Genomic DNA, 13,801 nt, shown 5'->3' on the forward strand with positions numbered 1-13,801 from the left:
ACGGGGTGTGTTGGAGGTGGGAGAAGGGGTCGTCAGAGGGTGGGCGAGAGTCTTGATTGAAGAAGAAGGCACGGAGGCGAAGGCGGCGGAAGAATTGTTCGGTGTCACTCCGTGTATTGAATTCATTGACCCGAGAGAGCTGGAAGGCTTGTTCTGTCTTTCCCTGTCTTTGTCAGCATCTTCGCAGACAATGCTAGAGTGAGAAAGCAAATAAGAGAAGCATCCAATCACCGGGAACTAAAGGATACATATTATATTACTGCTGAGGACGCATCAACTAAACAATCACAGTCTCGGTTTAAAATTAACACCTAAGGATTTTTTAAACTGCCTATCTTCTTTCTTTCAGTAGTAGATCCATTTTTATGTCTGTGTTCGATATTATTATTATTCTCAGGGTTATTAAGTAATAACATTCCTCATTCTTTTGAGACAATGTTGTAATTAACTCCTTCGTTTTGACTAATAATCTAGGGTGTGGTAATACTTAAAAACCTTAGTTGTGGCCCATGAAGAGACTTAAATAGAGGAGCCCAATTCACTCTCCACATTTGGTCATAACAATTAGTGGATTTTTGTGATTGGAATATTTTTGAGGTACAATCTGGGTGCATTAATCAATCCAACTACTTGTCCATTCCTTGTCCTGTTCTTCAGTTTTAAACTTCGCAATACAGATATAACTATGATGTTAGCTTTGTTCATGATGAAAACTCCTGTAATAGTCACAAAATTATTTCCAACTTGTAAAATGTAGAAACTAGAATTAAAATAACTTTTAAAAGACGACTCAAAATCTGTTTTACATTTCTGAATTTATGGATCCTGGAATTGAAACCCAAGCCAATGATTGTTGTGGAATAAAACAATTAAACTCATTGAAATTTCTGTGTGATATTTAGAGAAATGTCTGTTGATGTACAACTCTGTTTTTGTAGTTGTTTTAATCAAAGTGAAAATCTGCAGTACCTCATAAAATGGTGCCTTACAAGGTCATGGGTTCAAATCTCATGTAAGAGGCACAAACATAATCAAGATTGACCGTTCCATGCAGTACTTTGGAGCTGCCATCTTCTTGATGATATTACAAACATAAAATATATTTCCATTGAAGATGATTAGGGGAGTGCTCCCAGTGTCCTTCCCAACAGTTATCCATTAATTGTGATTATCAAAATGAGTTATTCGTTGCTGTTCCTGGCAGCTTGCTTTGTATAAATTTGCTGCCATTTTTGCCAAGATTACAAAGATGACTGCACTTCAGAAATCACTGCATTGATTACAAACTGACTGGGGACAACGTGAGGAAGCCAAAAATGCTTTACAAATGAAAGATTTTTCTTTGAGAATACAAAAGTATGTGACATAATTTGGAATGAATGGAACTAATTATAACCAGCCATATAAAACTTCCCAGAGTACGTCTCAGGGACTTCAGCATAAATACAAAGGCTATCATTCTGTAAAATCCTAACCGCAGACTGGATTTCCTGGCCCCCCCAGCTGGGGCATGTTTTCAAGAGCAGGATTTCCTTGCACTGAGGGGAGGATGTCTCTTACTCTCTGCTAGTTAAGACCACTCAAAGCAATACATCACTGCCACCCACTCTGTGTCTGTCCCTACATCACTCCCGATTTAGTGTTTCCTGTAAAATGAGCAATCCTGCATTTTGTTTCCTGCAGTAGATAAAACACTTAGATAAGAAGCAACAAGAGTTTTATCATGAACCTCATTTCATACTGTTCAAGATCTCTGACAATTGTTGCTATTCGTTTTAATATTATTCATAATTTATATTCATTACTCCACTGACCTTCCTTTTTCATCCTATTCCTTATCCAGTACACATTTTATCCCGGTTTTAATTCATTTGCATTTGTGAAGTTTCTTTTGAAAAACATTTAGAAGTTCAGAGTAATACAATATTGAATTTTTTTCAAACCATAAAGCTCTCACAGATGATTGAGCAAAGTTTCTACCTCTCCAGTGTTTCATCTTTCCCTGTCATATCATTTTCATTGTTTTCTACTTCAGACTAAGAAAGGATAGATCAGGGTAGTTTCCAGATGGTATGAAGTTAAATACAGTGGATATCCAAAGAGATTTGAGGGTTCAGGTGCATAGATCTTTAAAATATCACATGAACAAATGCAGAAAATAATCAATAAAACTAATGGAATGTTGGCCTCTATATCTAGAGGACTGAGGTACAAGGATATAGAAGTTATGCTGCTGTTATACAAGACGCTGTTTAGCCTTCACTTGGAGCACTGAGACCAGATCTCAGCTCCACACCTGGAGGTGGATGTATTAATCTTGGAGAGAGAGCAGCGTGGAAGTTATCCGGACGTCACGGATTAAGTCATGAGGAGAGATTATACAAATTAGCCCCTTTTTCTCTGGAATGTAAAAGGTAAAGAAGTGATCTGATTGTAATCTTCAAGACATTAACAGGAAAAGACAGGATAGATAAAGATAAATCCCTTCCACAGTTTGGGGATTCTAGAACTAGGAGCACAATCTCAGAATTAGGGCCAGACTGTTCAGGAGCGATGTTAGGAAGCATTTCTACACATGCAGGGTTGGAGAGGTTTTGAACTCTCTCCCACAAACAGCAGTGGATGCTGGCTCTGTTGTTAATTTTAAAACTGAGACAGATACAGTTTTGTTGAGCACCCAATATTAAGGGATTTAAGCCAAAGGCAGGTGTGTATAGTTAGGTCACAGATCAGTAATGATCTCATTGAATGTTGGAAAGGTTCGAGAGGCTGAACAGCTTCCCCTTGTTCATGTGTTCATTAGTATTGCCCCACATTCAGCTCGTGAGATTCGTGCTTTTCCGTTTGTTTAGATATTACTTTTGCAGCTGACAATCCAGCAGCATCTCTGTGATAATTAATTATTTTTTCATGCAGTTTATATTCTGCAAACTTTCTGCCTAGTCTGTCATCAACGATTTCAAGTACAAATCCAGAAATTGTTTCCAGTATTTTTGTCCTTTTCCATAGCAATTTCAAAATATGTTACACAATTTGAATTACAAACCTAGCTTTTATTTTTAAATACTTGATGAATATTTGGCAAATCACTTCTGTAATTGAACTGTTTTCTGTCAATATTCATAATTTATTCTGTTATGATTAACCTTGAAAGATCCAACTTCCCAAATACTTTTTAAAATAATTTCAGATCGTGAAATCATTTTACAATTTGATATTAGTGTTTTTAAAACCAAGTTCCTTCCTTTTCCCTTTCTCTTTGTCTCCTCTTTCTGTCATTTCTTCCATTTTTTTCCTACGTCCATATGGCTCGAACATTGTGGCTCTCTGTTTTACATTTTGAAGTGCGCTCTTTTAGGTTTTAGTTAGATCACTTTGGTCCATACATTTCTGACCATTTCTTGATGGGAATCTGCCCTACACTTTTAAAACTGATCCTAAAATAAACCTGAAAGAACTGGAGCCAAAATATGAAAAGTAACCAATGTAATTCAACAAATTTTCCATGAGCAAGTTACCAGGGACAATGGGAAAAAAAAAGCATAAATTTTGAAGTTTAGAACAAAGATTAGACCATTCATCGTGTGAACTGATTCTGTCATTCAGATAACCATAGCTGAGCTGAATCTCAGCTCTATTTACCCAATTGTGCTCTCTTTGTACCTTGATAACAGTGTCCAAGAGAAAAAAAGTACCATTCTCAATTGTGGGTGTTTGATTAACCCAACATCCACAGCCCTAAGGGTAGAAAGTTTGAAGTTTCCAGTTACCTCTGTGTTGAATGGTATTTTCTGATTGGCAAATGTTCATAGAATCCCTACAGTGTGGAAGCAGATTATTCCCCCCATTGAGTCCATACTGAATCGTCAAAGAGCATCCCACCATACCTCTATAGCCCCACATTTCCCATGCCTAATTCACCTAAACTGCACATCTTTGGACTGTGGGAGGAAACAGGAGCACGTCCGGGTAACTTCCATGCTGCACTCTCTCCAAGGTCAATACATCCTTCTATAGATGTAACAGCGTTATAACTTCTATACCCTTATACCTCAGTCCTCTAGAGGAAACCCACACAGACATGGGGAGAACATGCAAACTCCACATGGTCAGTCACCTGAGGGTGGAATTGAACCTGGGTCCCTGGCACTGTGAGGCAGCAGCATTACTCACTGAGCCACCACGCCGCCCCTAGTAATGAATGAATCAATGGATGCCGTGGTCAACACTTGCCCTTGGATTTTGAATTGTCTGCAGATAGTTTGTTGCTCCGGACATCGCTGTTACCTGAGCAGGAGTTGTCTTTCAGTTCCCTCCTTGCCACGTGAAGAAATGCCAGGTCTTGACTTGCCCTTTGCTCAGCTTTGGTTGATAACGCAGTGGGTGGAGAGATTGTGATTGTGATCCTGAACCTTTGCTTTTTAAAAGTTGTTCATTCTATAAAGGTTTATGGATTTTGAAGTGTTTGCATCCTGCTACTTGAGGCCTTGGCACAATCTCACTGACGTATGTCTTTGTTGGGGATTTAACACCAAACAGAATGCAAAATCAAACCAGATGCATTCAAATGAGTTCAGCCCTGGACGAGTTGGATCAGTTTCTATTTTGGCTTCCAGCTCTGATTGCTATTGTTCATTCACAGGATGTGGGTATCACTGGCTGGGCCATCATTTATTGTCTACCCCTAATTGCCCTGGTGAAAATGGGGAAGCTGCCATCTTGAACTGCTGCAGTCCATGAGGATTAGGTATACCCACAGTGATGTTAGGAAGCAAGTTCCATGATTTTGACCCAGTGATAGTGAGGGAGTGGTGATATATTTCCAAGTCAAGATGGTGAGTGATGGTGGGAAATTGTGGATGGTGGTGTTCCCATGCATCTGATACATTTGTACTTCTAGACAGTAGAGGTTATGGATTGGAAGATGCTTCAAATGAGCATTGGTGACATATTTCTGCAGTGCATCAAGCTGATGGTACACCCTGAGTGTGTCAGTGATTGTGGTAGTGAACGTTGAAGGTGGTGGATGACTTGCCAATAAAGCAGAATTGCTTTATCCTGGACAGTATTGAGATTCTTGAGTGTTGTTGGAGCTGCACATTTGTAGATAAGTTTAGAGTGTTCCATTATGCTCCTATAGATAGTGGTCAGGCACAAGGGAGACAGAGGTGCATGGTATAGTTCCTAGCCTCTGAATATCTGTTCCAATGTTAGCTCTTCTAACTTCGTTAAAGTTCCTGTCTAACAAGGGATCATTTCCGTGTATATTCCAGTTTTGAACAGTATTTTCGTCACAGCTGTACCTCCCTGACACATAACTAAACACTTCAAATAACTAGCCACTAGAACCCTAGAATTTGGATTGAATTGTCGATATTTGTTGAATCCTATTCCAGATTAATATTAAAATATCTTCACCATTTGATATCATGCCTTACAATGTTCATTTTCAAACTATGTCAACATAATCATGACAATGAATGCCTTCTATCATTTTCGTCATATATTAATTAAGTCAGCGTTTAGTAAAAGAAAATTGACTTAACAGTCAGGTTTTGGTGTTCAATTGATAACGTACAATTTTCTGAAGCCAATTGGCTCAGTCTAAATCTGAACAGATGTTGACTGCTAATAATTAAAAGTTTAAAAGTGTTTAAATAAAAAAAGTTGAATTCTCCACTGCTTGGATTACTGCATTATTTAATTAGAGAGGTAATTTAGTAATTTAAAACAGTTTGATCAAAAGCCTCCCTAATTAGACAATGATTCTGACTGAGGGAGCTGGAGATTGTACAGCACATTGAAAATTTGGCAATGGTGTTTTTTTATATTTTTACAGCTAATGACTTAATTGTCTTTTAAGGAGAGTGTTATCACAAGGGTTGTATTTTTCCCAAGAGTTCCCCAGTCAGTTAATCAATTTCCCTTTCGCTCCTTACACAGAGCAGCAGCATATCACCATTGCTCAGTGTTACTGGGTCCCAATCTAGGAACTCCCTTCACTGGTGTCCCTGCACCATCTGGTGGTTCAAGAAGATGGCTCACCATCATCTTCGCAATGATGATTAGAGATGGGCCACAAATGTTAACCTTGCTAGCTACACGTGTCACCCAAAGGAATAAAAAAATCCTGTCAAGCCATGCCAATATTTCTACAAACCCTAAAATGGATTTTCACCACATCATAGGCACCTACAGATTTGTGAGCAAGGTTTATTATTCTGCATATTTCCAATGTTGGCAAATGTTGACTTTCAAAGTATAAAATCGTTGAGTGGGGTGGGGAGTAGCTCAAATCTTCTTGGATCTTATTCAGCTTCAGAGGAACCATTTTTCTCCCCAAATGAGTTGTGCATTGGGCAGGAACGTTTGTTTGTTATTCTTTTCCTGCTGACTACCTGCCCCTGGGAGAAAGCGAAGGTGCAGCAAGTTGAATGAGCGCCAAAACCATGATGAACATTTCTGTGATTCTTTGGGCAGACCTCCAGCCCGATGTTTAAGCTTGGCCCTGTCTTAAAACTGAGTTGTTGAAAGATTAAAGAACTTTACTGACTCTTCAAAACAGTCATTGTGGTCTGGCAGTGGTCCCAGCAAGAACAGGCACACCTTTCTCTTGAAATGCATTTTTAGAACAATTGTGTTGTTGGCAGAATTATTAACTTTGTTATAGGCAGAAATGGCAAGGCTGAGATGCCTTTAATGATTGTGATTTGAATCCAATAATAAAGAAGAAATGGAGTAAAATGCAAGTTATATTCAGCTTGATGAAAATGTTACATAGAGCTAAGGCCCCTGGCACAATTCCAAGATGATGCCATTGATTGCAACATGCTCATTTAAAATGCACAGCTCATTTAAATATCTGGGCCAACTGATCTTTGCTGGAGTTTACATTCCACATAAACCCCATCAAATTCTTAATTCCTCTTTGTGGTTTGCTCCATATCACCCAATTCTCCTCTCATCTCCTTCAATTCCACATTCTCAGCATCTCAAGATGTTCTTACAAAATTACTTGCGGTCTTTTATGAGCTATTTTATACTTACTCAAATCCGTAGTCTCACTGGCAACTAGACCAAGTTCCTCCATCCCCACTCATGTCTGAAACAACTTTTCACTGGGCTGTCACGCTCACTGTTTTGAACTCAAGCATTTATATCAGCAGCCATTTAATTTCAAATAGGACCACACATTATGATTTTCATGCAAGGTTTACCTTCTATTGCGTGGTACTTTTTAATCACTGGAAGTGTCTTTCCTTTAAAATGTCTGTGTGGGGTTTACACATTTTCCCCATGTCTGCATGGATTTCCTCCCACAATCTAGAGATGTGCAGGTTTGGTGGATTAGCCATGCTATATTGCCCAAAGTGTTCAGGAATGTATAGGCTAGGTGGGTTAGCCATGGGAAATGCAGGGATAGGCTAAGTTGGTGGGTCTGGGTGGAATGCTGTTTGGAGGGTTGATGTGGACTTGATGGGCCGAATAGTCTGCTTCCACACTGTACAGAATCTATGAAATTATCCTTAGTCATGTAACATTGAGGGAACATGAACTGAGTTCAGGCAACTTGTCATCGTCACTTCATCTTCAAAGTGCTGGTATTATTCAGAAAGGCCTAGTTTCTCGAAATGTTCAAAAAGGTTCAGCCCAACAATGCGTTTCAAATCTTGCTGCAAACTGGTGTTGGGAGAGGATTCCTGGACTTAGTGTGGTGGGGGTAGCTGCTTTTGACATTCCATCAAAGAGTGACATGGTAACTCTAGGGTTGGGACTTCATCAGACGAGGCTGTATATTTTTGAAACAACCTGTTCAGGTGTGTTATCCTGCAGGTGAGGCTTGATCCCAGGTCTTCTGCCTGAAAGGTAGGGACACGGCTATGAGAATAAGATCAAATAGGCCGAACCTACAATGTCTGCAAACCCGTTGTTTGCACTCCATTATTATTTAATTCTGTTTTGAAAGAGCTAGTGGGTAGAAATTTGATCCACAAAGCTTTGGTGGAGCAGGGGTTTCTGGGACACTTTTTCACTGGAGAATAGGAACTTGAGGGGTGACCATACAATGGTTGATAAAATCATTGGGGCACAAATAAGGTGAATAGCAAAGATCTTCCCCCAGGGTGGGGGAGTTCAAAACTAGAGACATATTTTGAAGGTGAAAGTGAGGACTGCAGATGCTGGAGATCAGAAGTTTAGATTTAAAGTGGTGCTGGAAAAGCACAGCAGGTCAGGCAGCATCCGATGAGCAGGAAAAATGACATTTTGGGCAAAAGCACTTCATCAGGCCAGGAACGTTGATTTTCCTGCTTTTCGGACACTGCCTGACCTGCTGTGCTTTTCCAGCACCACTCTAATCTAGACACATATTTTTATGGTCAGAGGAATAAGATTTCAAAGGGACCTAGGGGTCAACTTCTTCGCAAAGAGAGTAGTTTGTATGCGGAATGCACTGCATTAAAAGTGGAGTCGGAGGTACACAGGATAGTGAAGAAGGCATTTGGTCTGCTTTCCTTTATTGGTCAGAGCATTGAGTACAGGAGTTGAGAGGTCATGTTGTGGCTGCACAGGGCATTGGTTAGGTCACTTCTGGAATACTGTGTGCAAGTTTGGACTCCCTGCTATAGAAAGGATGTTGTGAAATTTGAAAGAGTTCAGAAAACATTGTGAAGAATGTTGGAGTGTTTGAACTATGGGTACAGGCTGAATAGGCTGGGGCTGTTTTCCCTGGAGCATTGGAGGATGAGGGGTGACCTTATAGATGTTTAGAAAATCATGAGGGACATAGATAGGATAAATAGACAAAGTCTTTTCCCCAGTGTGGGGGAGACCAGAACTAGAGGGATAGGTTTAAGGTTAGTGCGGAAAGATTTAACAGAGTCCTAAGGGGCAACTTTTTCATGCAGCGGGTGATGCATGATGGAATGAGCTGCCAGAGGAAGTGGTGGAGGCTGGTACAATTGCAATTTTTAAAAGGCATCTAGATGGATTTATGAATAAGAAGGGTTTACAGGGCCAAATGCTGGCAATTGGGACTAGATTCATTTAGGATATCTGGTCGGCATGGACGAGTTGGATCGAAGGGTCTGTTTCCATGCTGTACATCTCTATGACTGCATAGCTCGAAATAGGAGATACAGGTACAGTGACAACATTTAAAAGACATTCCGATAGCAACATGAATAGGAAAGGTTTAGTGGGCTATGGGCCAAACACAGGCAAATAAGACTTTGTTTGGGAAACATGGTCAGCCAGGATGGGTTGGTCGGAAGGGTCTATTTTCACACTGTACGACTCTATGACTCAATAATCTCCTGGTCTTCTCTGACATCTTTAACCCATGGGAGTTTCTCTTTGGGCAAATATTCCACTAATTTTCTAAGTTGAATTTTTTTGCTCAGGTTTCCATTCACACTTACTTGCAAAACATCAAGAGTAAGATGTTCCATGAGCCAGTGCAGTTGGGCATTGATTGAAAAAGTTGTGTCTTTTCTTGCTTCAAAGAATAGTCCTTGGTAACCCGGTCCCTTTATTGTAATATCAGTGGAAATGGATTTGTCACAAAGTAGAAAGCGTGTGAAATAAGTGTTTCATGTTATTTTCCCTGGAGCGTTGGAGGCTGAGGGGTGACGTTATAGAGATTTGTAAAGTCATACCCAATTCTTAAATGGCAAAAAGACATTCACAACTCACCAGAGCAATTTCAAAGCTTTATAAACATTCAAAAACTCTACAGCACAATTTGAAAACTGGGTCAGTTAGCTAGTCATCAATTGATTCATAATCTACGTATGTTTTAATTATTAAAAGCTTTTAAGAGATCCCTGATAGGTTTGTACTAATAAACCAATTAAATTTTGGAGCCTCCTCAAACAGACACAGTTAGTAAAAGAAAAATCAAAATCGATCTTTTGCGTTGTTTTGGCTGATTTTTGGGTCAACTGTATCAAGAGTTTTTGTTCTTTCGTGCTGTGACCATCTACAATGTGGAGATGATGACTAATTGCTTCTATCCCTGTTTGAAGAATAAAAGTAACTGGGAAATAGAAAGAAGTACAGGTCACCTGGGAAGAGGAAGACCATAAGACAAGGGAGCAAAAGTAGGCCACTCAGTCCATCTAATCTGCTTCACCATTCCGTAAGATCATGGCTGATCCTCAACTCCACTTTCTTGCCTTATCTCATGACCTTCGATTCCCTTCCTGATTAAAAGTCTGTCCATCTCAGAGTCTTGAACATACTTCATGACCCAGTCTCTGTGGTAAAGGATTTCACAGATTCACTACCCTCTGAGTGTTCCTTATCACTTGTCTTAAATGGATATATCATCTCCCACAAGATGCTAAAATTGTTGATTTTCTCCATGGCCTGCGGCTCCTTTTTTTTAGGAAGAGGAAAAGCTTCATTAATTAAAAATGCCAGTGTTCTGGGATGTGAATAAATTGCTGTTGTGAAGTTTAAATATTGACATGGAAACCTTTCTCGTTTCTCTCCTGTTTCACCTTCCCCCGCCAGTCATTTACTCCTCCTGTAAATGAGTTCAAGATCGGAATGAAGCTGGAAGCTCAGGATCCTCGGAATGTCACCTCGACCTGCATCGCTACGGTTGTTGGAATCACAGGCGTTCGCCTACGACTGCGTCTCGATGGCAGTGACAACAAAAACGATTTCTGGCGGCTGGTGGATTCGGCTGAAATTCAACCAATTGGAAACTGTGAAAAGAATGCGGGAATGCTTCAGCCACCTCTAGGTGAGAAGCACTGGGGAGGAGGAAGCTTCTGGGAGGTTTTCCCAGAGCGACGGTCCTTGGCAGCTCAAGGCACATTTCGCTCAGGGAGCTGTCAAAGTTCCCTTCACAAGGGGTCCCTGCAAATACTGACCCAATACAAGAACCTGCTGTAAGTGTTTCCTATATTCTGCCTCCCTCCTTTCTTGAAGAGAGGGGTTATATTTGCTACATTCCTGTCTGGGAACCAGAAAGAGACTTGACAGTCGTTGGTTCCATCAGTTTGCTTAGTACCATTTCCCTAGTAATTGTAATTTCATTGTATTCCTCTCTCCCTTCCATCTTCTGACTTACAGCTATTACTGGGATGTTTTTGTATTCTCCATAGTGAAGACAAAAGCAAAATATTTGTTCATTTCATTCACCTGTACCTTACTTTCTCCAATTAACTTTCTATTCTCACTTGAACACCGAGATTACAGCAGTTCAAGAAGGCAGCTCACTACCACCTTCTCAAGGGCAACTAGGGACAGGCAATAAATACTGGCCTAACCACTGACACCCATGTCCCATGGGTGAATTTTAAAACCTCCCAGAGACCCCAGCAGACATTGGGATTTAAACCCCTGGATTGCCAGGAAAATGCTATCATTTGGAGGGGAGCTCCCTGTAACTGGCTGGTATTTGGGATCGGGCTGTCTCTCTGTTATTGGGATATATTCTGTTTGTCAGACAGCCCAAAAAGAAATCTGGGAAAAGGTCTGAAACAACTTTATAAATGTTGTCAGTTCCTGTGACTCTGGGGAGTGATGAATGGGTGAGTAGACATTCTTGGTGTTCAAACCTGGGGAAAGATGCTTTTGCACATGAAGAGTTGGGATTAAGTTCTTCCACCGCAGGAATCTTCCGTAGCCATTGTTTTTGTGAAATGTTCAGTTGCCTTGTATCTAACTATGCACATAGAGAGGCCTTTCCTTTCTTTAAATGCTAGTGATGGTGCTGCATCAATCAGTGTGACACCCAACTGTGTAAATGATACTTTGTACAATGGATGCCAGTTCCAGTTGAGTTTATGCTGAGTGCAAATAGAATAATTATGAGGAGGACTAATGCTGGATCAGATGTCATCATTCGGATATAACACTATACCACTTTAAAAATATTCAATAGGATTAAGCAGGTTCATGTCGAGGTTATATCAGGCCATGGGTAGGTTCAGTGTTGTGGAAGGGATCTTCCTACAGATTGTGACTGATACCTTCCACATCCAAGAATACAACGATATCCTGGTGACTGACTATTTCACCAAATTTCCTTTTGAGATAAAGCTGTCCCTAGTAACATGATCAGATACATTATGATGTGGCAGGAGCAGGTGGGACTTGAAATTAGACCTTCTGGCTCAAGGTTGGGGACATTACTGGAGTGCCTTAAGAACCCCCCTCGTCCAGGTTATAGATATTTTCTAATCAACCTGTTCAGAGATGTTATATATATCTACGGGGCAGATGGGACTTGAGCCAGGCCTCCTGGTTTAGTGATTAGGGACTAGTTTGGGTTATATGCTTCCTTAGATTCCTAGTGTATTACACAAGCTGAATGGCTGACTGACTAGTCATCACCCTGCATGATGGATGGTTGTTTTGCTTAACTGCTGATGGGCCAGGTGGAGTGTATGACTGAATACCTCCTGTACTGGCTTATTCTGGTGTCATCAAGCTGTCTTAAAAGTATAGCACCTTTCTGTTTAATAGTGCAACTCCTCCCCACACAGTCTCATTTATTCCTTTGAAGAATAAGAAACTTGTTCTGGTGAATGTATATCACTACACAGTTTGGTACATTTTCTTTATACATTACAATAACATGTTGACAGAAATACAACATGACTAGATCTGGTCTTCATACAATTATCTCCACTGTGCGGTATAGCTTCTCTCTGTAGTGTGCTGTCTGTTGTTATGGATAGATGCGTATCATGTGGATTAGATTTGTGGTTGTAGTCTGATTTGATATTTTCAGTATCTGAGTCATCATCCTGCAGGATGGATGGTTGATTATGTACAATGCAGATGTGTCGTCTGTTTCATCCTAGGATTTCACAGTGGTTTGTGACAATGTCGGAGCTGGCTGAACACAATGTCGTAGTGTCTTTCCAGGAGCCTGTGTATTTGTACAAAAAACCCACATGTTGCTGCTTTGACCTGCTTCAAGTTGGATAATTGTCTGCATGCTTGTTGATTTTTCCCTTGTACCTTCTTTCCAACATTACGTCATGTACATTTGGCTGGTTGGGAAGAGTGTGTGATGGAAGAACTGGGTAGTCCTGTCTCTCAAACTAAGAACTGCTGGTGAGGGGAAACCATTGCCTGGAGAGGTCGCTCCTGGATTTAACACAGCCAGCCAAAAATCTTGGCAAGTACCTTTGTATTTAATGATTTGAATTTTGCCTCATACACATTGCACTCTGCGAACGCAATAGACATACAACATGATCAGATCTGGTCCTCATACAATTTTATCTCTACTCTGTGGTGTAGCTTCTCTCTGCATGTGGTGTGCTATCTGGGTATCCAGTTCAATCCAGCACAAGAGCAAGAGATAGTGAGGAGCAGAAATAATATGTCAAATATCACCCTTCCTGGACATCTCTTGGAATGGTATGCAAGTGAACTACAGCCCATTGTTGGATATGATATCTTGAGGAACATCAAATGTTCTGAATGTGACAGTCAATGTGTTATCCACAGTGATATATTCATTACCTCCTGGATTGTGACAATACACAGATGTGTGCAGGTTGATAGACAATTCATGGAAAGTCCGGCTGTAAGATGGCTAATGCCAGTGCATTGGATGTCAGACCCTATTTGTAACAGGGAGAAAGTGAGGACTGCAGATGCTGGAGATCAGAGCTGAAAAATGTGTTGCTGGAAAAACGCAGCAGGTCAGGCAGCATCCAAGGAGCAGGAGAATCGACGTTTCGGGCATAAGCCCTTCTTCAGGAGTGAGGAGGGTGTGCCAAGCAGGCCAAGATAAAAGGTAGGGAGGAGGGACTTGGGGGAGGGGCGTTGG

General features: G+C 40.7%; 1 protein-coding gene across 7 annotated transcripts in view; it reads left to right on the forward strand.

The window, feature by feature from the left end:
* The window catches only part of LOC122563483 (polycomb protein SCMH1-like), a 188,539-nt gene that overhangs the window by 78,968 nt on the left and 95,770 nt on the right, over positions 1-13,801 (forward strand). For 5 of the 7 annotated variants that reach the window (XM_043717254.1, XM_043717253.1, XM_043717256.1 and 2 more), the window contains one exon: positions 10,516-10,750. The exons of the other annotated variants lie outside the window; for them this stretch is intronic. In XM_043717254.1, the coding sequence (XP_043573189.1) occupies positions 10,516-10,750 (235 nt within the window). The remainder of the gene's footprint in view (positions 1-10,515; positions 10,751-13,801) is intronic. 7 annotated transcript variants of the gene reach the window in all.

The sequence above is a fragment of the Chiloscyllium plagiosum genome, chromosome 27, assembly GCF_004010195.1.
Source record: "Chiloscyllium plagiosum isolate BGI_BamShark_2017 chromosome 27, ASM401019v2, whole genome shotgun sequence".
Taxonomy (NCBI): Eukaryota; Metazoa; Chordata; class Chondrichthyes; order Orectolobiformes; family Hemiscylliidae; genus Chiloscyllium; species Chiloscyllium plagiosum.